Source organism: Ranitomeya variabilis, chromosome 1 (assembly GCF_051348905.1).
Source record: "Ranitomeya variabilis isolate aRanVar5 chromosome 1, aRanVar5.hap1, whole genome shotgun sequence".
NCBI classification, from domain to species: Eukaryota; Metazoa; Chordata; class Amphibia; order Anura; family Dendrobatidae; genus Ranitomeya; species Ranitomeya variabilis.
The window spans coordinates 494501046-494527489 of record NC_135232.1 but is presented as its reverse complement, the minus strand read 5'-3'; the positions used below and the strand labels follow the sequence as shown (position 1 = coordinate 494527489).

Here is a 26444-nt window from a genome sequence, read left to right as displayed (position 1 = left end):
AAATGCAGCATCATAGTTGAAAAAAATCACGATTTTCAAAGGTTATGTTCACACCATATTTTTGCCAATCATCCGTGGCGCTATTGGGGCTTCCACTAGGAAAAATTAGATTAAGACGTATGAATCTGCCAACAAGGCCATGGACTTTAACGAAGCAGACTGAGACGATTTATGCTCTGACCTAATTTTCAGTAGTGGCTTTTGAAGTCACGCTCAAAAAAGCACAGTTGACCTTGCTTTTTTGCTGACTTCAACGGCCGACATTGATGAAAATTAGGTTAGACAGAGCAAATAATCCCGGCTTAAAGCTTTGAATCTAGTCCATACGTTTGTGATGCCTGTTATTCCTCCCCATTTTATCCTAAACATGGCACTTGCCCAATTGAGCATTATATTTTATCATTGGAGAGAGGGAGATGAGCTAGACCACTCAGCAGCATATTATATCCTGCAGGAACCGTTGATTGAACAGGGTGAAATCCAACATGCCTGATCCTGATTTTCCCCTGACTATTGCTACCAGAGAATAGTTGAGAGACCACATACACATTAGATAGTCAGTTAATCCTGTTGAAAATATCTAGTTGCATCAGATGTTGTCTGATGTGTATTGTCCGCTTAAAGAACCACTCTAGAACAGGGATGTCAAACTCAAATACACAGAGGGCCAAAGATAAAAACTTGGACAAAGTCCCGGGCCAACCTTGTTATTTATTTAAAAAATACCTGAGTGAAGATTTTTCCTTATCAAATATAACAATGTACCTTTTACTATGGAAAAAAACTTAAAGGGGATGTCCCATGAACAAAGTACATTGTCATTAATAGATATTAGAATAAAATACATAATCACAAATGGGGCATACTGGAATAATATGTATCTCTATGTATCTCTGTATGTATATCTAGAGCAGCAAAAAGCATATGGCTGAATGGCCTAAGTTCTATATGTGATAACAAAGGGTAAAAAAACTTTAATAAATAAAACAGGTAGTAAAGTATAATGCCAACAAAAGTGACCCCAAACACAGAATATCATCCCCACAGTGAATTCCTCCAAAGTACCCAGCACAAGCACGGTATGATGACTCTACTGTTCCTCCCCTCAACCCCCCGGGCAAAGAATGATGGCCCAAGCACAGTACGATGCTTCCCCACATAGCACACCGCACAGTATATTGGACCCCACATTGTCCTCCATGCAATATAATGAGCCCCACATAGTCCTCCGTGCACTAGAATGAGCCCCACATAGTCTTCAGTACACTATAATGAGCCCCACATAGTCCTCCATGCACTATGAGCCCCAAATATTCTTTCGTGCACTATAATGGGCCCCACATAGTCCTCCATTCAATAGAATGAGCCCCACATAGTCCTCCATGCACTATGAGCCCCAAATATTCTTTCGTGCACTATAATGGGCCCCACATAGTCCTCCATTCAATAGAATGAGCCCCACATAGTCCTCCATGCACTATAATGAACCCCACATAGTCTTCCGTTCACTATGAGCCTCACATAGTCCTCCGTGCAATATAATTGGCCCCACATAGTCCTCCATGCAATATAATGGGCCCCATATAGTTCTCCATGCAATATAATGAGTCCCACATAGTCATCCATGCAATATAATGGGCTCCACATAATCTTCCATACTGTACAGTGACCCCATATAGTCCTCCATACAGGATAATAGTCCCCACATTAAAAAAAAAATAATTGGCCACCTATCCTCGTTCCCCGCTGCTCAGGTCCATCGGGTGTGAAATAGTGATGTCACTACACCCACTGTGCTGAGATGTCAGATACAGAGGAAGAATGATGACTCCCTCTTCCGTCATTGCTTGCAACTGTAGGATGTCGATGCATTTGAAAGTGTGATGTCCATGTGGCTGGCCAAATATAATCACCCTGTGGGCCAGACTTTGACATGTGAGCTTTAGAACATATGGTGCAATGATGTCAGAGATGAAAGCTTACATTCACTATTACATAATCCTACAGCAATATCTGTTGTTTCATTTTGGAATAACTTTTTTATAGAGGATGCTCTGCCTTCCCAATATGCATGGTAGTATGATGAAGCCAATTTAGCAAAGCAGCCAATGATGGACAGGTACCTGTGCATTAGGAAATCCTACTCGCCTGGTAAGATTGAACCGTGTATGGTCCAACCATGCAGTTATGAGTAGCCTTTGCCTTGTAGTTTAGGTTTACTAGCGTGCTAGTCAATTAGGACAGTTTCATCTTGTGTCACATATGCACTTTTCACGTTTTTCCTTTAATGGTTTAATGCCTTGTACAACAGGACTAAGTGCCAGGTAAGTTCTTCTGGTGGGCGACCTTCACTAGTAAATATATTCCTGATTAGCTTATATATAATATGTTTTAGTTTTTAATTTAACTGGGGTTTTTTTGTTTATTTTTTAGCACGAAAAATTACCTCAGACTTCCTGCCCTCTTCTAGTATTTGTTAACCCTAAGAGCGGAGGCCTGAAGGGCCGCGATCTGCTCTGCAGTTTTCGCAAACTGTTGAATCCACATCAAGTTTTTGAACTGACAAATGGAGGTCCTCTCCCCGGGTATGTTGTGCATTTTATAATGAAGGGGTTAACTAGTGACATCGGCAGCATGTTGCAAAGAAATTAATGTTTTGTCTTTTTTTTTTTTTACAAATGGTAGGATTGAATACAGTCTGCACGGAATATAGGTTTGGGTTCAACATAAATGTTATTTCCTTTTCACAAATAATGTCCGCACCTTGTGATGCCTTGTAAGTCGGAGCGTTTTCCCCCATTGTAAATGTATGTATAGTATAGGAGGAAGAACCGGTCAAGTTCTCTCATTTTCTAATAATATAGATGTGTAAGTTTTTATTGATAGGTGTCATCAAATAGAAATGCACACACTAAATGCCCAAAGACTTTGCTGCAACTCCTCTTTAGACTTTTTCCTTAGTTGCAAGATGTTTCAGCAGGCCCTGCACTACTTACTCATAATATCATTTGTCTCAAGAACTTGTGGTTTCTGTTTTCTCAAAAGCCGGTGAAAGCTTCCCACTTGAATAATGGAAAGAACATAATGCAGGTATCATAGATGACAGATACAAGAATGTGTGCGTGTTGTGTTCCTGTAACTCCGGGAACAGGCAAGCGGTTAGTCTGGGGCAGGACTCAAAATTTCCACTTGTCTGAAATAACAAAGTGCTTGTAGAAAAGTTACACACATACACACACATTCATTTGTATTTAATCAGTTCATTTTGAGTAAGTCATTTATAAACGCCTAAAACAATAGAAAATGTATAATGCAGTATGATGCCTATATACATTTCCAAAAATGGATACAAAAAATATATATGATAAATATATATATTAAAACCTCCCCGTCCACCAGCTTAGACATTCTAATACTGCTGCATAATCATTACTAAGGGGCCTTCTGTCTTCAGCTTCAAAGCCAGTTTATCCCAACATGTAATCATTTTCAGGTCCGCATTCATATACCTGTCACCACGGTTGTACACCACATTGTGATCGGGAACAACATTTTTACTTAGTACCTTATATTGATTATACAGCTCTGGCAAAAATTAAGAGACCATTGCAAAATGTTCAGTTTGTCTGATTTTTCTCTTTATAGGTATATTTTTGAGTAAAATGTAAATTTCTCTTTTATTCTGTAAACTACTGACAACATGTCTCTGAAGTTCCAAGCAATACATTTTGTATTTATTTTCTGAAAATGAGAAACTCAAAATTACAAAAAAATGCATTGCTTGCAGACCTCAAATAATGGAAAAAAAACAAGTTCATAATCGTTTAGAAGCAACAATACTAATGTTTTAACTCTGGAAGAGTTCAGAAATCAATGTTTTGTGGAATAACCATGATTTTAATTCAAAGCTTTCATGCGTCTTGGCATGCTTTCCACCAGTCTTTCACATTGCTTTTGGGTGACCTTATGCCATTCCTGGTACAAAAACGTAAGCAGTTCTTCTTTGTTTTTACTGCTTGTGACAATCCATCTTCCTCTTGATTACATTCCAGAGGGCTTCTGGGGTTCAGGTCTGGAGATTGTGCTGCCCATGACAGGGATTTGATGTGGTGGTCCTTCATCCACACCTTGAATGACCTAGCTGTGTGGCATGACGCATTGTCCTGCTGGAAAAAACAGTCCTCAGAGCTGGGGAACACTGCCTGAGCAGGAGGAATCAACTGTTTTTCCAGGATAACCTTGTATGCGACTTGATTCAAACGTCCTTCGCAAAGAACAACCTGCCCAATTCCAGCCTTGCTGAAGCATCCCCAGATCATCACCGATCATCCATCAAATTTCACAGTGGGTGCAAGACACTGTGGCTTGTACGCCTCTCTAGGTCTCCGTCTAATTATTAGACAACTAGGTGTTGGGCAAAGCTGAAAATTAGACCATGGAGAACAAAGAGTCAATATTTAAAGGGAACCTGTCACCCCCAAAATCGATGGTGAGGTAAGCTCACCGTCATCATGGGCTTATCTACAGCATTCTGTAATGCTGTAGATAAGCACCCGATGTTACCTGAAAGAGGAGAAAAAGAGGTTATATACTCACCCAGGGGCGGTCCCGCTGCGGTCCGGTCAAATGGGTGTCTCAGGTCCGCTCCGGCGCCGCCTATCTTAATTCCATGACGTCCTCTTCTGGTCTCCGCGCCGCAGCTTCGGCGCAGGCGTACTTTGTCTGCCCTGTTGAGGGCAGAGCAAAGTACTGTAGTGCGCAGGCGCCGGGCCTCTCTGACCTTACCGGTGCCTACGCACTGCAGTACTTTGCTCTGCCCTCAACAGAGCACACAAAGTGCGCCGAAGCCGCGGTGCGGAGACCAGAAGAGGACGTCATGGAATGAAGATGGGAGGCGCTGTACCGGACCTGAGACGCCCATCGGAGCGGGACCGCCCCTGGTTGAGTATAATGTAACGTCTTTTTCTCCTCTTTCAGGTAACATCGACAGCTTATCTACAGCATTACAGAATGCTGTAGATAAGCCCCTGATGCCGGTGAGCTTACCTCACCATCGATTTTGGGGGTAACAGGTTCGCTTTAATAGATAGAAAAGTAAAAACTTTATTAAAGTCAATTGATCACACATTTAAAATATTTAAGAAAGAGCACAGTGGACAAAAGCGGCACATATACAAGTGTGTTCATGCGAGGTAATTAGGAAACAATCCAAACTAAGTGCCAATCCAGACTACCAAGACAAAAAGGGTACTATACGGCATTGCTCTCATGTATATAGTATCTCATGCCAACCAAAGCTATGGAGCTCAAATGAAAGTGACTCAATGCAATCCCAAGCTTAGTATATGTCCTAGTGGACATCAGACATCATCAATGGGAAATACCACACTTGAGTATATACCCTTTTTGTCTTGGTTGGAATTCAACTGACACTGGAATGGAATATCTGTCAGACATGTAGAGAAGCTGATTTTTCTAAAACTGTGCAGTGGTCTCTTAATTTTTACCAGAGCTCTATATGCACGGATCCTTATAAACAATACCTTTATCATTAATAGCAAAGCTGCTAGAAAGTAGTAAAGAGTCATTCTAGTGTAATATATATAAATTGTCTGAAGCTTTCGCTTGCTTGCTAATATGTAGAAGTAACCCTTCTGTAAGCCTGCGGGCACGGCCCTCACTTTTCCTGGTATCTGAGGTATGTGTTATTCTGTAATGTCTTTGTACAAGTCCCCTCTGTTATGTAAAGTGCTGCGGAATATGTTGGCGCTATAGAAATAAAACTTACTATTATTCAACCATTGGGTGACATTGGCCTCTGGGATTAGAAAATATTTTTTCTTAAATTCCCTATTAGGATCTCCATCAGTTAGGGTCTCTCTCAGGGGGGCCTTAGGAATCTGTGCAATGCAGCATTGCTCATTAATTTAACATTGAGGCATGCAATGCTTCATTCCCCCTGTGGCGTGGTGTGGTGGAGGTCCAGAGAAATGGAGCACTTGCTGTCGGGCTCTCTGGCAGATTGCAGCTGATCACAATGACAATTTGTGATCCGTTTATTCACAGGGAATCTTTTTAGCAAACATGAATTGTAGTAAGCGGGCATTGCCTTACTGCCTGTCCAGGAGTGCCCTTGTGATCACATTAACTTTTATTGGGTTGTTGATCAGAAATTAAATTCCTTCAGCCTTCATGGATGATTTTAATTGTTATTCTGTAATGCACCAGGGATCCACAAGAAAAGACTTGCTATTTTTTGTGTTCCAGCTTTATATGAATTATCACTTCTGCCACTTTTTAACTACCGGTACTTTCTTTTATTGTGTTCATGTGGAACGTTAGGAATTTGACCAGTGAGATTTATGCATTCCTCCATATACGCATCATGTATTTTAGAGTCTTAGTGAGTTCGTCGTATACAAGATATATAAAAATGTTTCTGTACATAGCCATTATAAGAAACAATAGAATGCACAATAAAGCATACAGTATGTTACTTTTTTATTCCATGACTAAATTGTTTTATTGTTTAGAAGGTATAGCTTGTGCCTATGACATTTACTGTCCGCACAAGTTACTTTGTAGTGTCAGCACTCCATATAAACAGTACAGTGCTGCCACCTATTGTTTCTCTGATGGAGCATTATGGCTCATGCTTTTCTAAAATGAGTAGCAGTGTTAAGGATTGCATAACTTGATTTTCCTGGATTATTTCCTGGTGTTAAGGTACCGTCACATTAAGCGACGCTGCAGCGATATAGACAACGATGCCGATCGCTGCAGCGTCGCTGTTTCGTCGTTGTGTGGTCGCTGGAGAGCTGTCACACAGACAGCTCTCCAGGAACCTCCAGTGAAAGGTCAACATTGCCCAATGTATTTGAGATCTGGCCCTAAAAATTTACAGAACCTCTTTTCAAACATACATGTACATCCTTATAAATTTTCAGCAAAATCGGAGAAGGTCGAGTGGGGACGATTTTTAAAACTGGTCCACTTGATGTGGAATGACCCTATATTGTGTGCATCCTTTAGGGATGAATTCCTGTTAAAACCACATGCAACCTGAGGTATCGTCATGTTCTTTTTGTCCTATTCTCCTGCTTGATATATGCTGCATACAGCAGATATAATTACATATATGTTTTTGGTATTTATTTGTATTTGTATAATAAACTTTCGATTTGTTTTTTAAATATGTTGTTCGGGATGGGTTTACTCCATTTTTTTCTGTTTCTACATTTCTGGAGTTGTCCAATTGAGTGGTTGCCCTTGGGGCATCCGGGGAGAGTTTCATAGTCAGGCTGACTATAAATTGGTGCTTTTTGATTACGCATATATATATACTGACTATTTGTCTGGTATTCCTGCTTTCTTATCTGTGCTTTGATTTTTTTTTTTCTTTTCACTGAGTGGTATTACTTATTGTTTCTGTCACACAATTGATTTTTGTTATTTTATATGTAGATATTTATACATATACTGTAGTTATTGTATTTTTTAAAAGATATTTAGTTTATATTATATTTACTGATTTCATTTTATATTGATCTTGTGTGTTGAGGTTAAAAGACTGAACATTATGGCTTGGGAACCAACAAAAGATACCCAATATTAGGCTTGGGATCCTAGGCAAAGACACCCACCCTCAGGCTTCGGAACCTGCGATAAAGAGACCACCCGAGGCTCGCCTTGCACGGCTATCGATTATGGCTCCTAGGCGATGGGGCTGCCAATTCTCGATAGACAGCATTATTACAATTCTTAATAGGATTATAATACCAATTCGTAGGGAATTGGTTGTGGTATAACCACCATGGACCAACGCAAGGGTTTGAATAGTGCAGTTACCATTCATTGCGTATTAATAAATAACACCATGTTCAGTGGCATTTTTCATTTCTTAAACTGAGAGACTCCAAAAAAAAACCCAATGATACTTGTAGAGAAAAATGTGCTCTTTCTAATGATATCAGAATTAATATATTTTAGGGGTACCCTTTTTGAGAAATTTGACCTAAAAATAGGTAAAATTCGTTTTTTTTAAGTTTTTCATCATATGTGGGTGTGAATATTTCCACAAATACATATGCTTTGACCGTGATATTGCAGCAATGCAAAGTCATGTAGATGTTTGGTGTACAGGGCAAAGCACCAGTTACTATTGGTTTTTGGTCTTGAGTTATATATGGGCAAAGTTTGGCATAAATTTTATGCGACGCGTTTTTCAAGCTACTTTGACACAAAATTGCAGCCGAAATATAGTTTTGTCATAGCCAGTAATAATTTTATCGTGTTTAGCAGCAAATTTCAGCATCATAGCCAGTATAGAACTCTAATGGCTATGTGCCAAAGTTTGCAAAATCCTCTTAGCTGAAGCCGCAGGCTTGGTGGAACCTCCAGTGAAAGGTCAACAGTGCCCAATGTATTTGAGATCTGGCCCTAAAAATTTACAGAACCTCTTTTCAAACATACATGTACATCCTTATAAATTTTCAGCAAAATCGGAGAAGGTCGAGTGGGGACCACTGGTCCACTTGACATGGAATGACCCTATACATAAATCATTAGATCCCAAGAATAGTAAAGAGCTCAACAGAGCATAAACAACACATCACCCTATTCCCGGAATGGTGACCATAAGACACATAATCACATTTTAGATTGTGCATGCTTACCCATAAGACAGAGGGAGATCCAACCACAATTCATCTGACTGCCCCAGACGCGCGTTTCGCGGTAAGCTTTTTCAACAGGGGTTTATGTGTATACATAATCATTTTTATCTAACTATTGTGTGACAAAGCGTGGTTTTATTTTCTATTTTTTTTATTTTGATCACTGTGATGGGGTCTATCACAGTGATCAAAAGGAGCCAATAGGAAAAATTTCTGATTGTTGCTGGGTACTGGCTGGCAGATCTGCGCCTGCCTTTTTTTTTTCCAGAAAGGTGACGCCAGGCAGGGGACTGATGAGGAGAGGTAACAGGGGGTCTCAGGGGGCATCATTTCTCTCTCCTGTGAGGTATATCATGTCAGAGGAGAGAATAATCATTGCAGATTTACAAAAAAAGCTTTGAAGATTCTAATTTGCAAGGAAAGAAAATAAGCAGCATGTGCTTGAGATTTCAGAAATCTCATTCACTTTGCTGGTACGGTAAAACTTTTTTTTTCACAATAAAAATGTAGTGTGTGAGCAAGTCCTTTAAAAGGGTTATTTCCACAGGTATAGATGTATTATTGCTAGGATTTGCTTTTGGCTTCAGGTAAATGGAGCCATTCTGCAGACTTTGCATAGTTGGTAGCTAGAGAGGGTCAGAAAAAAACTGAAAGGGACATCATGCTAAACCAACAGTATGGTCCCTTCAAGCAAAGGATCAGTGAGGGTCCATAGAGTCAGACCCTCCCTAATCTGAACAAATCTTGGAATATGCCATCTCTTTCTGTGATGCAACCTTTGAGCCTAATGTTAGCAGTCTCTGTTAGTGAAAGCTTTGAAGTCACTGTATTTTTTATTCCAATAGCGTGCAAATTGTGGATGTAGAGTGCCCCCATCACTTAGGTATTGTGAGGCCTCCTAGCAATACACTTAAAAGAAAAGAGGTGCATTATAATGATCAATAATTTCAAACAGAAGTAACTTGATCCAAGGCATTGCACTGCTGAAATATGAAATGAATCTCGATTATGTAATTAAATGCTTTAAGAATATTTTGAAAAAGCAAACTATACAGCCTAATCTTCAGTATGGATAATGACTAAAGTTGTGCTTACCCTTACAGATTTCATGCGTTCTCTCAAGTTCCCTATTTCCGTGTACTTGTCTGTGGTGGTGACGGTACAGTTGGATGGGTGCTTGGTGCCCTTGAGGATATTAGGCGCAAGTTAGTTTGTACAGAACCTTCTATAGCTGTCCTTCCTCTTGGAACAGGTAAATGCAAACATTTTTCAGGTCTCTGGGTCCTAGATAAAATGACCCTTATCACAATGCTGCTTTTTAATGTATACTTTATTACGGTACATCTGTCTGAGATGGTTTAGTGAATCCTGCGTTGAGCAAGGGATTCGACATGATGATCCTGGAGATCCCTTCCAGCTCTAACATTCTATAACTATGATTAATGCGTACCTGTATGTGTTCAGACACTGTAAATTTGCAGTACAATAATTCAGGATAGAATTTTTAAATTTCACTTATTGAAATAGGGTGACACTTCTGGAAGTATGTAAAATATCATTGCAGACATTTTACATTGTAAAATATTGTTCAACTCCACCATGACCAAACTTTAGTGAAGTTTGTTATACTAGTATCATTCTTGGAATAAAAACCATGGAAAAGATAAAAAAAAAGTAAAACTGTATTTACAAGGCTTTGTTCACATTTGGCATTGTTTAAAGGTAGATTAATGAAAGTAACAAACCCAAATCGCTCCCATCAGAATTCCCATTGATAGCAATGTCCTCAGCCTGTACCAGAAAAATAAGGATGGATACATTGATGGGCCTTGATTGATCCATTGTAGAACCTCAATTTTAAAAAAGTTGGGATGCTGTGTACAATGTAAAGGAAAAAAGGATGCAATAGTTTGGAAATCTATAATAGCATTTTTTCACAGCAGAACCTAAACACCTCAGAAGTTGACAGACCTGTTTCCATTGCATTTGAAAAAACAAACTAATTTAGATTTAATTTAATTGATTGTAGAAACACATCTCAAAAAGGTTGGTTTATCAAAAAGCTGAAAACGTAATTGGTACTAATAGCTGGAAGGTCCATTTTCTCATGACTATAAAAGGAGCATGTTAGAGAGGCAGAGTCTCTCAGAAGCAAAGATAGTCAGAGGTCACCAATCTGTGAATTGCATCTGAAAATTGTGGAACAGGAAAAAATGATCATTGCACAATTGCAAAGAATTTGGGTATCTCACCATCTACAGTACATAACAGCTAAAAATTCAGAGATTCTGCACTCGGCAGCACTGCATTAAAAACAGGTATAAACAAAGTTTTTGTGTAACCCACAAATGCAAGTTAAAATTCTAACATGCAAAGAAGTAGCCATGTCAACAGCATCCAGAAACTCTGCTGTCAGTTTAATATGGACTGAGGCGAAATGGAAAATTATTCTCTGATTAGATTCATCGCAATGTGAAATTCTTTATGGAAACCATGTACTCCAAGTCTTGCAGAATCAAGAGGAGAGGAACCATCCAGCTTGTTCTCAACACATAATTCAAAAGCCTGCACATCTTGAAAGGCACAATCAATGCTTTGCATTATATAGATGTTTTATAGCAACATATGCTTCATCCAGACAACATCTTCCGGTATTTCAGGGAAGGGGTTGTATATTTAAAACAAGACTATGCTAAACCATATACTGAATCTATCACAACAGCATGTCTTCACAGAAGACGAGTTTGAGTGATGAACTGGCCGCTTGCAGTCCAGACCATTCATCATCAGATAACATTTAACAGAGTATGAAACAAAAAATCCAGCAAGAGCCCAGGACTGTTGAGCAGCTAGAATCCTACATCAGACAAGAATGAGACAACATTCCTTTCTTAAAACTCAATAAATTTTCCTCCTTATTTCCCAGACATTTTCAGACTGTTTTAAGTAGAAGATGATAGACCTAGTTCTGTCCAAACGTTTTGGAGATGTGCCACTGCCATCAATGTCTCAATGAGTAAACTTTTTCAAATGAAATAGAAAAATGTCTGACTTTCATCTTCTGATCTGTGTTGTATGTTCTGTTGGGAATATGATATGGCTATAAGAGATTTCCAAGTCATTCCTTCTTGTTTTGTTTACATTTTACAACGTGTGCAAGCTCAGGGGGATCTTTGTTGTAAGTCAATGGGGTCCATCCAGAGGTATCCATCATTTGTTGGATTTGGCTATGCATTGTGATTTACCGTATATATTCGAGTGTAAGCCGAAATGACTATAAGCCGAGGCACCTAATTTTTCCACGAAAAACTGGCTAAGCTTATTGACTCGAGTATAAACCGGGTATGCATTGTCCCCTCGTCCCTGTCCTTGTATGCATGATTCCTTATCCTCTGTCCTTGTATGCATGGCTCCCCAGTCTCTGTCCTTGTATGTGTGGCTCCCCAGTCTTTGTCCTTGTATGTGTGGCTCCCCGGTCTCTGTCCTTGTATGCGTGGCTCCCCGGTCCCTGTCTTTGTATGCGTGGCTCCCCCGTCCCTGTCCTTGTATGCATGTTTAAAAAACAAACAAACATCCTACTCACCTTCCTGGTCACCCTTACTGCATTTCGTTCCGGCGCCAGCAGCTCTTCCTGTCGAGCTATCACGAGGCCTTGCTCATTAAGGTAACGAATATTCATTCCACGCCTATGGGAGTGGAGAAGCGTGCATATTCATTACCTTAATGAGCGGAGCCATGTGATCGCTCGGCCAGAAATGCTGCTGGCGCTGGAACTAACTAGATGCAGCGATGTTGCGCAGGAAGGTGTGTGTAAGGTGTTCTGTGGAAGCCGGCAGCGGCGGGTGTCACTGTGCGCCCTATGAGAGAAAAGAGTATTAATTTCTCTTTAGCAGCAGGCTCATTTACAGCCTCAGCCGCCAGCTCCTGCCTCTGTGACCCGCTGCTCCTCCGTTCCCCCTCCCCCACTGGTTCTCTGGGACAACTGACTTGTGTATAAGCCGAGGGAGAGCGTTTTAAGCACAAAAAAATGTGCTGAATAACTCAGCTTATACACGAGTATTATACACTACTCAAAAAAATAAAAGGAACACTGAAATAACACATACTAGATCTGAATGTATGAAATATTCTCATTGAATACTTTGTTCTGTACAAAGTTGAATGTGCTGACAAAATCACACAAAATTAATCACTGGAAATCAAATTTATTAACCAATGGAGGCCTGGCTTTGGAGTCACACACAAAATTAAAGTGGAATGTAATGTCCTTAAAACAAGTCAAAATGATGCTTAGTATTGTGTGTGGCCTCCACGTGCTTGTATGACCTCCCTACAATGCCTGGGCAGGCTCCTGATGAAGCGGCGGATGGTCTCCTGAGGGATCTCCTCCCAGACCTCGACTAAAGCTTCCGCCACCTCCTGAACAGTCTGTGGTGCAACGTGACGTTGGTGGATGATGCAACACATGATGTCCCAGATGTGTTCAATCGGATTCAGATCTGGGGAATGGACGGTCCATATACCTTCATCTTGCAGGAACTGCTGAGACACTCCAGCCACAAGACATCTGGCATTGTCCTGCATTAGGAGGAACCCAGGGCCAACCGCACCAGCATATGGTCTCACAAGGGGTCTGAGGATCTCATCTCGGTACCCCACACCATTAATGACCCACTGCCAAATCGGTCATGCTGAAGGATGTTGCAGGCAGCATATCGCTCTCCACGGCGTCTCCAGACTTTGTCACGTCTGTCACATGTGCTCAGTGTGAACCTGCTTTCATCTGTGAAGAGCACAGGGCGCCAGTGGCGAATTTGCCAATCCTGGTGTTCTGTGGCAAATGCCAAGCATCCTGCACGGTGTTAGGCTGTGAGCACAACCCCCATCTGTGGACGTCGGGCACTCAGACCATCCTCATGGAGTCGGTTTCTAACCGTTTGTGCAGACACATGCACATTTGTGGCCAGCTGGAGGTCATTTTTGCACAAGGGCTGAGGTAGCAGTCCTGCTGCTGGGTTGTTGCCCTACTACGACCTTCTCCACATCTCCTGGTGTAATGGCCTGTCTCCTGGTTTCGCCTCCAGCCTCTGGACACTAAGCTGACAGACACAGCAAACCTTGCCACAGCTCGCATTGATGTGCCATCCTGGATGAGCTGCACTACCTGAGTCACTTATGCAGGTTATAGAGTCCGTCTCATGCTACCACGAGTGTGAAAGCACAACTAACATTCAAACGTGACCAAAACATCATTCAGAAAGCATTGGTACTGAGATGTGGTCTATGGTCCCCACCTGCAGAACCACTCCTTTATTGAGTGTGTCTTGATAATTGCCAATAATTTCCATCTGTTGTCTATTCCATTTGCACAACAGCATGTGAAATTGATTTTCAAACAGTGTTGGTTCCTAAGTGGACAGTTTGATTTCACAGAAGTTTGATTTACTTGGAGTTATATTCTGTGTTCCCTTTATTTTTTTGAGCAGTGTATTATAAATGTTGGCCACAATGGAAATGTGAATAAAGTGTTACAGGTAAAATGCTATCTACAGAGCTCCTTTTTTTAATAAGTGACTTTAAACTTTGATGTATTAGTCTAGAAATTGATAAAGGTGCATTTTTTTTCCTAGGAAATGATCTAGGGAGAGTTCTTCGATGGGGGGCTGGCTATACTGGTGAGGATCCATTTTCAATCCTGATGTCTGTAGATGAAGCTGAAAATGTCCTAATGGATCGTTGGACCATACTTCTAGATGCTCAGGAGGTGGTTGATTCAATGGAAAATGGTATATCTGAACCTGAACCACCAAAGGTATGATGGTTGTATTTTCTCTATATATGCTTGATGCTGGCTATAATGGTATCCTCTCATGACAGAACTAGTCTTAGCTGGCATCTCCTTACATTGTTAATAGAATTCGCAGCTTTATTGCTAGCTTCCTTTTTATTAGACAATTGATTTTGTTCTCATGCTTAATTGATTTTAGGGAGGCAATACTGAGAATAATTGCAGTTAATCAGATAGTCACTTCATTTGGCTTATATTTAATATATTAGAATTGTTTATCATTGTATATTATTAATTGTGGGCGAGTTTACACTAGCCCATGGTGGCTGTTAAATGACTGCTGGTCAGATACATGTTTGCCGTTCAGCAGTTGTTCAGTAGTACAGTGTTTAAGCAGGGTGACCGTATTTTCCATTTGCACAGAACGACTGGTAATAGATCCATTCTGTGTACATACATTGTCACACAACGATTGATACACTGCACAGTTATTGGAAATTAAGCGTTCCTAGGAATAGTGTTCATTATAATTGGACAGTGGTAATGTGCCATAAGAAATTACCGTATATACTCGAGTATAAGCCGACCCGAGTATAAGCCGACCCCCCTAATTTTGCCACAAAAAACTGGGAAAACTTATTGACTCGAGTATAAGCCTAGGGGGAAAAATGCAGCAGGTACCGGTGAATTTCAAAATTAAAAATAGATGCTCCATACCGTTCATTATGGCCCCATAGATGCTCCACATAAAGCTGTGCCACATATAATGCTCTGCACCGTTCATTATGGCCCCATAGATGCTCCACATAAAGCTGTGCCATATATACAATGCTCTGCACCGTTGCCCCATAGCTGTGCCACATATATAATGCTCTGCACCATTGCCCCATAGCTGTGCCATATAGTGCTCTGCACCGTTGCCCCATAGCTGTGCCATATATATAATGCTCTGCACCATTGCCCCATAGCTGTGCCATATAGTGCTCTGCCCCATTGCTGTGCCATATAGTGCTCTGCCCCATAGCTGTGCCATATAGTGCTCTGCCCCATAGCTGTGCCATATAGTGCTCTGCCCCATAGCTGTGCCATATAGTGCTCTGCCCCATAGCTGTGCCATATAGTGCTCTGCCCCATAGCTGTGCCATATAGTGCTCTGCCCCATAGCTGTACCATACAGTGCTCTGCACCGTCCATTATTGCCCCATAGCTGCTGCTGCAATAAAAAAAAATAAAACACATACTCACCTGTCTTGCAGCTCCTCGGCGCCATCTTCCCGGCGTCTCTCCGCACTGACTGATCAGGCAGAGGGCGGCGCGCACACTATATGCGTCATCGCGCCCTCTGCCTGAACAGTCAGAGCGGAGAGAGAGACGCCGGGAAGATGGCGCAACGCCCGGCGTGTGGAACCAGGATAGGTGAATATGCGATACTTACCTGCTCCCGGCGTCCCGCTCCTTCCCCCTGCCTGTCTTCGGTGCCGCAGCCTCTTCCTCTGTCAGCGGTCACCGGCACCGCTGATTAGAGAAATGAATTATGCGGCTCCGCCCCTATGGGGGGTGGAGCAGCCTATTCATTTCTCTAATGAGCGGTCCCACGTGACCGCTCAGGGGAAGAGGCTGCTGCACCCGGAGACCGTGTAACAGGCAGGGGGAGCGCCAGGATCGCCGGGACTAGGTAAGTATATGACAGTGCTCACCCGCCGACCCCACCACCGATCATGACTCGAGTATAAGCCGAGGGGGCACTTTCAGCCCAAAAATTTGGGCTGAAAATCTCGGCTTATACTCGAGTATATACGGTAAGTCCTAATTCTTCTGCTCAGTCAATAAGACAGTTTTTTTTACTTGTGGGGTTACCATTTTGGATACCACTTTGCAGTAAAAATTATGAATTTTTAAAAAATATATTTTTATTGTTTTTATGTTCTAGATTGTGCAAATGAACAACTATTGTGGGATTGGGATTGATGCTGAATTAAGCTTAGATTTTCATCATGCCCGTGAAATTGAGCCTGGAAAATTCAATAGCAGGTATTATTTTTCTGTGTTTCATTCACAGCTTGATATTAGGAGTGTTCTGCCTCTCACTTATACTGTACATATGGTATTTCTCTTCAAGGTTCCACAACAAAGGCGTGTATGTGAAAGCTGGTTTGCAGAAGCTAAGTCACAATCGAAATTTACATAAAGATCTAAAGCTTCAGGTTGACCAGCAAGAAGTGGAGCTTCCAAATATTGAAGGACTTATCTTCTTAAATATTCCCAGGTAGATAATGTGATAAACCAAAACTGACGCTTATTTCTAGATTAAGTGTAAAGTAAAACATCTACATTTAAATGTTGACATTTATTAGGGGGGTTGGCTAGGACAACTCAACTAATCACCTGTTAACAGGTTCTATGGAAGCCAAGAGTATACGGAACTGGAACTTTGTACGTTGACCATGTAGTGGCTGCTCACTGCAATTTAGGTCTGAATGAACTGAAAGTAATCTGACCTGAAGTACCTGAAGATGCCCACTACTCCATTTACAGAGCAATGTTGTGCCAGCTCTGTACATCGTATACTTGTAGCTGCTGTGGGACCTACTAATAGCTGATCATGGTTCTTTGCTGGCAGACCCCCACTGATCCGGGCAATCCCTTTAATAACCCTATAGCCTGTCTATTCAGGCAGTTATGTCACATGATGCCCACTGGATACAAATTGTCGGGAAATAGCACCTTACACTTAACAGGTCATGTTCTAGTATGTGAATGCTGGAGCACAAACATCTAAAGTTACAAGACTTGTACTAGTTTGGGCATGTTTCTGTATAAAGACAGGCTTACATTTTTCACAAGCGCTAGCTTTGATATTTTTCTGAATAAGGCCAGAGTTGTGGTTTCATTCATTTTTTTTGAAAGGGGGTGAATGAGAACGTATTAAAAGATTTGTTTTTTTCATTTACTTTCGTGGCCAAACGTTTTGAGACTGACAAATATTTAGAATTGAGAGTCCTCAGTGGTTGATACCTTTTAATGGCTAACTGAAAAGATGGTAACAAATTGCAAGCTTTCGAGACTACATACGTCTCTTCATCAGGCAAAGACTAAAACAAATTCTGAAGAATCACATATTTATGCACAACATAGTATAGAAAAAAAAAAAAAAAGGGAGAGGGGGAAAAAAAACCATGGATAAGCCAGGTGACATGAAGCAGAATTACCATGGGTGATAAACAGTTACGTCCATAAATATTGGGCCAATTCTTAGATAAGGATTGTTTTATTGTCCTGTGATTAGGGTCTGGTTCTGTTGTGATGACCCCACATGGTCTGACATGGTCTTGCCTAAACCACAGTAACCTACCACATGTTGGCATTATTGTAATGGAGAGAGCACTTAATTTACTGGTGCATATCGCCAGAAGGACAAGCTGAGAACAATGTATGGGAGCGCTAAAAAATATAGGGGGCTCTACACTGTATATTGATACAATAAAAGGGATCTAGACTTGCAGATTTGCATTTCTCCAGAAAAAAAGCCTTGCATGGATGTTACAAAATAGTCACTGCAACCATAGATGAATTAAATGAGTGGTGCAGTTTCTACATTGGGTTCACTTTTGGGTTTTTTCGGCTGTTCTGGCACCTTTTGGGGGCTCTGGAACTGTTGCCCGTAAACTATTCTAGCAAAACCTGGGCTCCAAAAGCCAAATAGCGCTCCTCCCATCTCAGCCCTGACATGTGGCCTAACAGTAAATTCTGACACCGTATGGGACAGCACCGTGTTCACAAAAAATTGTGCAATAAATTGTGTGGCCTAGTTTCACCTATCAACCCTTGTGTACCTGGCAAATTTGCAGCAAATACAAAAATTACATTTTACCATTAAAATTTCATATTTCTACATCTCAATGTTAAAAAATTCTGTGAGGCACCTATGGGTTCACAATACTCTCTACACCCCTAGATGAATTCCTTGAGGGGTCTAGTTTCTAGAATGGGGTAACTTGTTTTTTTTTTGTTTGTTTTTGTTTTTTGCTATTTTCACATGTCAGGCTATTTAATTGCAACATGGCATTCACAATCTATCCCACGCAGTTTTTTGACCACATATGGCGTATAGTCACGTTCGGGAAAAATTGCACAACAAATTATGGGGTCCATTTTCTCCTATTGTCCATAGTAAATATTACAAACTTGGGACGAAAACAACATTTTTGTGAGAAAAATGAACTTTTTCAATATGACTACCCAATGTTATCAAATTGTCGTACCTGTGGGTTCACAATGCTCACTGTAACCCTGAATAAAATCCTTGATGGGTGTAGTATCCAAGATAGGGCTTCTTGTGTGGGGTTTTCACTGCGTAGGCATATGAGGGACTCTCCAAATGCGACATGACTCCCACAGACCACTCCATCAAAGTCTGCGTTCCAAAATGTCACTCCTTCCTTTCCGAGCCCTGTCGTGCATCCAAACAGTAGTTTTCCTCTACTTATAGGGTATCGACGTACTCAGGAGAAATTTCACATAAAATTTTGTGGTCCATTTTGTCCTGTTACCCTTGTGAAAATAAAAAAAAATTGGGGCTAAAAGTACATTTTTGTGGGTAAAATGTGATTTATTTTTTTTATTTTTTTTAATTCTCACAGCTCTACTTTATAAACTTCTGTGGAGCATCTGAGGGTTCAAGGTGCCAACCAAACACCTTTTTTGTTTTTCGCTCCACTCCTTCCCAGAGCCATAACTTTTTTATTTTTCCATCAATATGGCCATGTGAGGGCTTTTTTTTTTGCGGGACGAGTTGTACTTTTGAACAACACCATTGGTTTTACCAGGTATTGTACTATAAAACGGGAAAAAAATTCCAAGTGTGGTGAAATTGTAAAAAAAGTGCAATCCCACACTTGTTTTTTGTTTTTGTTTTTTGCTATGTTCACTAAATGATAAATCTGACCTGCCATTATAATTCTCCAGGTCAGTACTAGTTCATAGACACCAAACATGTCTACCGTATATACTCGAGTATAAGCCGACCCGAGTATAAGCCGACCCCCCCCTAATTTTGCCACAAAAAACTGGGAAAACTTATTGACTCGAGTATAAGCCTAGGGTGGAAAATGCAGCAGCTACCGGTGAATTTCAAAAATAAAAATAGATGCTCCATACCATTCATTATTGCCCCATAGATGCTCCATATAAAGCTGTGCCATATATAATGCTCCATACCATTGATTATTGCCCCATATATTATCCATATATAGCTATGCCACATATAATGCTCTGCACCGTTCATTATGGCCCCATAGATGCTCCATATAAAGCTGTGCCCCATATACAATGCTCTGCACCGTTCATTATGGCCCTATAGATGCTCCATATAAAGCTGTGCCATATATGCTCTGCACCGTTCAGTTTGGCCCCATAGATGCTCATTATAAAGCTGTGCCCTATATGCTCTGCACCGTTCAGTTTGGCCCCATAGATGCTCATTATAAATCTGTTCCCTATATGCTCTGCACCGTTCAGTTTGTCCCCATAGATGCTCCATATAAAGCTGTGCCATATATAATGCTCTGCACCGTTCAATATGGCCCCATAGATGCTCCTTTTAAAGCTGTGCCCCATATACAATGCTCTGCACCGTTCATTATGGCCCTATAGATGCTCCATATAAAGCTGTGCCATATATGCTCTGCACCGTTCAGTTTGGCCCCATAGATGCTCATTATAAAGCTGTTCCCTATATGCTCTGCACCGTTCAGTATGGCCCCATAGATGCTCCTTATATAGCTGTGCCCTATATGCTCTGCACCGTTCATTATGGCCCTATAGATGCTCCATATAAAGCTGTGCCATATATGCTCTGCACCGTTCAGTTTGGCCCCATAGATGCTCATTATAAAGCTGTGTCATATATGCTCTGCACCGTTCAGTTTGGCCCCATAGATGCTCCTTATAAAGCTGCCCCATATGGAATGCTCTGCACCGTTCAGTTTGGCCCCATAGATGCTCCACATAAATCTGTGCCATATATAACGCAGGTGCTGCTGCTGCAATAAAAAAAACAAAACACATACTCACCTCTCTTGCTTGCAGCTCCCCAGCGTCCGGTCCCGGCGTCTCTCCGCACTGACTGATCAGGCAGAGGGCGGCGTGTACACTATGTGTGTCATCGCGCCCTCTGACCTGAACAGTCAGAGCAGAGAGACGCCGGGAAGACAGAGCGGCGCCTGGCGTGTGGATTGTGGACAGGTAAATATGCGATACTTACGGTACCTGCTCCCGGCGTCCCGCTCCTTCCCCCGGACAGCTGGTCTCCGGGTGCCGCAGCCTCTTCCTCTATCAGCGGTCACCGGCACCGCTGATTAGAGAAATGAATATTCATTTCTCTAATGAGCGGTCCCACGTCACCGCTGTACAGGGGAAGAGCTGCGGCACCCGAAGACAGTGTGACGGGCAGGGGGAGCGTCAGGATCGCCGGGACTAGGTAAGTATGCCTCAGCGCTCTCTCCCCCTCACCCGCCGACCCTGCCACAGACCGTGACTCGAGTATAAGCCGAGAGGGGCACTTTCAGCCCAAAAATTTGGGCAGAAAATGTCGGCTTATACTCGAGTATATACGGTAGGTTATTTTTTATCTAAGTGGGTAAAAAAAAAATTCAAAACTTTGCTAAAAAAAAAAAAATTGCGCCATTTTCCGATACCCGTAGCGTCTCCATTTTTCAGGATATCGGGTCGGGTGAGGGCTTATTTTTTGCGCGCCGAGCTGACGTTTTTAATGATACCATTTTGGTGCAGATATGTTCTTTTGATCACCCGTTATTGCATTTTAATGCAATGTCGCGGCGACGAAAAAAACCTAATTCTGGCGTTATTAATGTTTAGCGATCAGGTTAATGCTTTTTTTTATTGATAGGTCGGGCGATTCTGAATGCGGCGATACCAAATATGTGTTGGTTTGATTTTTTGTTGTTGTCTTATTTTGGATGGGGCGAAAGGGGGTAATTTAAACTTTTATATTTTTTTTTATTTTTTTCATATTTTTTTAACCCCTTCACCCCCAAGGGTGGTTTGCACGTTAATGACCAGGCCAATTTTTACAATTCTGACCACTGTCCCTTTATGAGGTTATAACTCTGGAACGCTTCAACGGATCTTGGCGATTCTGACATTGTTTTCTCGTGACATATTGTACTTCATGATAGTGGTAAAATTTCTTCGATATAACTTGCGTTTATTTGTTAAAACGGATATTTGGCGAAAATTTGGAAAATTTCGCAATTTTCCAAATTAAAATTTTTATGCCCTTAAATCACAGACATATGTCACGCAAAATACTTAATAAGTAACATTTCCCACATGTCTACTTTACATCAGCACAATTTTGGAACCACATTTTTTTTTTTGTTATTGAGTTATAAGGGTTAAAAATTGACCAGCAATTTCTCATTTTTACAACACCATTTTTTTTCAGGGACCACATCTCATTTGAAGTCATTTTGAGGGGTCTATATGACAGAAAATACCCAAGTGTGACACCATTCTAAAAACTGCACCCCTCAAGGTGCTCAAAACCACATTCAAGAAATGTATTAACCCTTCAGGTGTTTCACAGGAATTTTTGGAATGTTCGAAAAAAAGTTAAATGTTCATTTTTATTTACACAAAATTTATTTCAGCTCCAATTTGTTTTATTTTACCAAGGGTAACAGGAGAAAATGGACCCCAAAAGTTGTTGTACAATTTGTCCTGAGTACGCTGATACCCTATATGTGGGGGTAAACCACTGTTTGGGCGCATGGCAGAGCTCGGAAGGAAAGGAGCGCCATTTGACTTTTCAATGCAAAATTGACTGGAATTGACATGGGACGCCATGTTGCGTTTGGAGAGCCCCTGATGTGCCTAAACATTGAAACCCCCCACAACTGACACCATTTTGGAAAGTAGACCCCCTAAGGAACTTATCTAGATGTGTGGTGAGCACTTTGACCCAACAAGTGCTTCACAGAAGTTTATAATGCAGAGCCGTAAAAATAAAAAATCATATTTTTTCACAGAAATGATCTTTTCGCCCCCATTTTTTTATTTTCCCAAGGGTAAGAAAAGAAATTAGACCACAAAAGTTGTTGTGCAATTTGTCCTGAGTACGACGATACCCCATATGTGGGGGTAAACCATTGTTTGGGCGCAGGGCAGAGCTCGGAAGGGAAGGAGCGCCATTTGACTTTTCAATGCAAAATTGACTGGATTTGAGATGGGACGCCATGCTGCGTTTGGAGAGCCCCTGATGTGCCTAAACATTGAAACCCCCCACAAGTGACACCATTTTGGAAAGTAGACCCCCTAAGGAACTTATCTAGATGTGTTTTGAGAGCTTTGAACCCCCAAGTGTTTCACTACAGTTTATAACGCAGAGCCGTGAAAATAAAAATTCCTCTTTTTGTCACAGAAATGATTTTTTAGCCCCCAGCTTTGTATTTTTACAATGGTAACATAATAAATTGGACCCCAAAAGTTGTTGTCCAATTTGTCCTGAGTACGCTGATAGGCTACGTTCACATTTGCGGTCGGGCGCCGCAGCGTCGCCGCATGCGTCATACGCCCCTATATTTAGCATGGGGGCGCATGGACATGCGTTGTGCTGCGTTTTGCGCCGCATGGCCGCAAGCGTTGGACGCAAGAAACGCTTCAAGTTGCATTTTTTTTGCGTCCAACTTTCGGCCAAAAAGGACGCATGCGGCGCAAAACGCAGCGTTTTAGCGTGCGTTTTGCCGCGTTTTTGTTTGCGTTGTGCGCTGCGGCGCCGACGCTGCGGCGCACAACGCAAATGTGAACGTAGCCCTACCCCATATGTGGCATAATGTACATAATAATTATGTAACATAATAAATTGGACCCCAAAAGTTGTTGTCCAATTTGTCCTGAGTACGCTGATACCCCATATGTGGGGGGGAAGCACTGTTTGGGCGCGTGACAGAGCTCGGAAGGGAAGGAGCGCCATTTGGAATGCAGACTTAAATGGATTGGTCTGCAGGCGTCACGTTGCATTTGCAGAGCCCCTGATGTACCCAAACAGTAGAAACCCCCCACAAGTGACCCCATATTGGAAATTAGACACCCCAAGGAACTTATCTAGATGTGTTGTGAAAACTTTGAACCCCCAAGTGTTTCACTACAGTTTACAACGCAGAGCCGTGAAAATAAAAAATCTTTTTTTTCCCACAAAACTTATTTTTTAGCCCCCAGTTTTGTATTTTCCCAAGGGTAACAGGAGAAAATACAAAATACAAAAGATGTTGTCCAATTTGTCCTGAGTACGCCGATACCCCATATGTTGGGGTAAACCCCTGTTTGGGTACACGGGAGAGCTCTGAAGGGAAGGAGCACTGTTTTACTTTTTCAACGCAGAATTGTCTGGAATTGAGATCGGATGCCATGTCCCGTTTGGAGAGCCCCTGATGTGCCTAAACAGTGGAAACCCCCCAATTATAACTGAAACCCTAATCCAAACACACCCCTTACCCTAATCCCAACGGTAACCCTAACCACACCCCTAACCCTGACACACCCCTAACCCTAATCCCAACCCTATTCCCAACCGTAAATGTAATCCAAACCCTAACTTTAGCCCCAACCCTAACTGTAGCCTTAACCCTAGCCCTAGCAATAACCCTAACCCTAGCAATAACCATAACCCTAGCAATAACCCTAGCAAGAGCCCTAACCCTAGCAATAACCCTAACCCTAGCAATAACCCTAGCCCTAACCCTAGCCCTAGCAATAACCCTAACCCTAGCCGTAACCCTAGCCCTAACCCTAACCCTAATGGGAAAATGGAAATAAATACATTTTTTTATTTTTTTATTTTTCCCTAACTAAGGGGGTGATGAAGGGGGGTTTGATTTACTTTTATAGCGGGTTATTTAGCGGATTTTTATGATTGGCAGCCGTCACACACTGAAAGACGCTTTTTATTGCAAAAAAATATTTTTTGCGTTACCACATTTTGAAAGCTATAATTTTTCCATATTTGAGTCCACAGAGTCTTGTGAGGTCTTGTTTTTTGCGGGACGAGTTGACGTTTTTATTGGTAACATTTTCGGGCACATGACATTTTTTGATCGCTTTTTATTCCGATTTTTGTGAGGCAGAATGATCAAAAACCAGCTATTCATGAATTTCTTTTGGGGGGGGGCGTTTATACCATTCCGCGTTTGGTAAAATTGATAAAGCAGTTTTATTCTTCGGGTCAGTACGATTACAGCGATATCTCATTTATATCATTTTTTTTATGTTTTGGCGCTTTTATACGATAAAAGCTATTTTATAGAAAAAATAATTTTTTTGGTATCGCTTTATTCTCAGGACTATAACTTTTTTATTTTTTTGCTGATGATGCTGTATGGCGGCTCGTTTTTTGCGGGACAAGATGACGTTTTCAGCGGTACCATGGTTATTTATATCTGTCTTTTTGATCGCGTGTTATTCCACTTTTTGTTCGGCGGTATGGTAATAAAGCGTTGTTTTTTGCCTCGTTTTTTTTTTTCCTCACGGTGTTTACTGAAGGGGTTAACTAGTTGGACAGTTTTATAGGTTGGGTCGTTACGGACGTGGCGATACTAAATATGTGTACTTTTATTGTTTTGTTTTTTTTATTTAGATAAAGAAATGTATTTATGGGAATAATATTTTTTTTTTTTTTCTTTATTTAGGAATTTATTTTTTATTTATTTTTTTACACATGTGGAAATTTTTTTTTAAAACTTTTTTACTTTGTCCCAGGGGGGGGACATTACAGATCGGTGATCTGACAGTGTGCACAGCACTCTGTCAGATCGGCGATCTGCTGTGCAGGGCTGCAGGCTCACCAGCGCCTGCTCTGAGCAGGCACTCGGTAAGCCACCTCCCTCCCTGCAGGACCCGGATGCCGCGGCCATCTTGGATCCGGGACCTGCGGCGAGGAGGGAGGTAGGAGACCCTCGGAGCAACGCGATCACATCGCGTTGCTGCGGGGGTCTCAGGGAAGCCCGCAGGGAGCCCCCTCCCTGCGCGATGCTTCTCTATACCGCCGGTACACCGCGATCATGTTTGATCACTGTGTGCCGGGGGTTAATGTGCCGGGGGAGGTCCGTGACCGCTCCTGGCACATAGTGCCGGATGTCAGCTGCGATATGCAGCTGACACTCGGCCGCGCTCCCCCCGTGAGCGCGGCCGATCGCGTATGACGTACTATCCCGTCGGTGGTCATACGGGCCCACCCCACCTCGACGGGATAGTACGTCACATGTCAGAAAGGGGTTAAAACATTTTTTTTTTACTTTTGCCATGCTTAGCCGTATAGACTTCCTCAGCTTTACGTTATACACAGAGTATATAGCTCTCCGGATGTTCTATATAGAGCTGGGATGAGACCCAATTCGGAATGCCCTAGGTGTAGAAATGATAATGCCGGAATGTTCCACATGCTCTGGTCGTGTCCGAGGTTGACTGTCTTCTGGTTAGTGGTTCTCAGCCGGATAGAAGGGGCGTATAGATGTGTAATTCCAAGGGAACCAGCGGTGTGCGTGCTGGGATATGTGGATGAGATAATTGTAGATAACACATTGAAAATAGCAATCGCTAGACTGTTATACATGGCTCGGAAGGTCATAGCAAGAAACTGGATGAAAGAGGAACCTCTCTTGAGGGGAGAATACATCACGTATGCGGGAAGGTCATAGCCTTAGAAAAGGGAGTATATCAGAAAAGAGGGAAAATGGTTCTGTATGTCAAATTGTGGACGCCTTGGTTGGAATTGGGTTAGGAGGAGATTAAGGCAAAATAGGCCTGAGGAGGTTTCGCCTATTAAATAATGGTATCTAAATTCATAGTGAAGGACATTATATTATACTAAAGTATATAATGCTACAAGACATGTTAAAAGAAGGACGTGAGCTGTCTAAGTGGGAAAGGGGGGAGGGATGGGTAAAAGGGGGTTAAAGCTGGAGGGG

At 41.8% G+C, this 26444-nt stretch overlaps 1 protein-coding gene across 1 annotated transcript in view; it reads left to right on the top strand.

Annotated features, from left to right (window-relative positions):
• DGKQ (diacylglycerol kinase theta) overlaps window positions 1-26444 on the top strand; it is a 169944-nt gene that overhangs the window by 136519 nt on the left and 6981 nt on the right. Inside the window, exons 16-20 of the mRNA XM_077251980.1 lie at window positions 2434-2585; window positions 9779-9927; window positions 14306-14487; window positions 16394-16494; window positions 16583-16729. Of these exons, the coding sequence (XP_077108095.1) occupies window positions 2434-2585; window positions 9779-9927; window positions 14306-14487; window positions 16394-16494; window positions 16583-16729 (731 nt within the window). The remainder of the gene's footprint in view (window positions 1-2433; window positions 2586-9778; window positions 9928-14305; window positions 14488-16393; window positions 16495-16582; window positions 16730-26444) is intronic.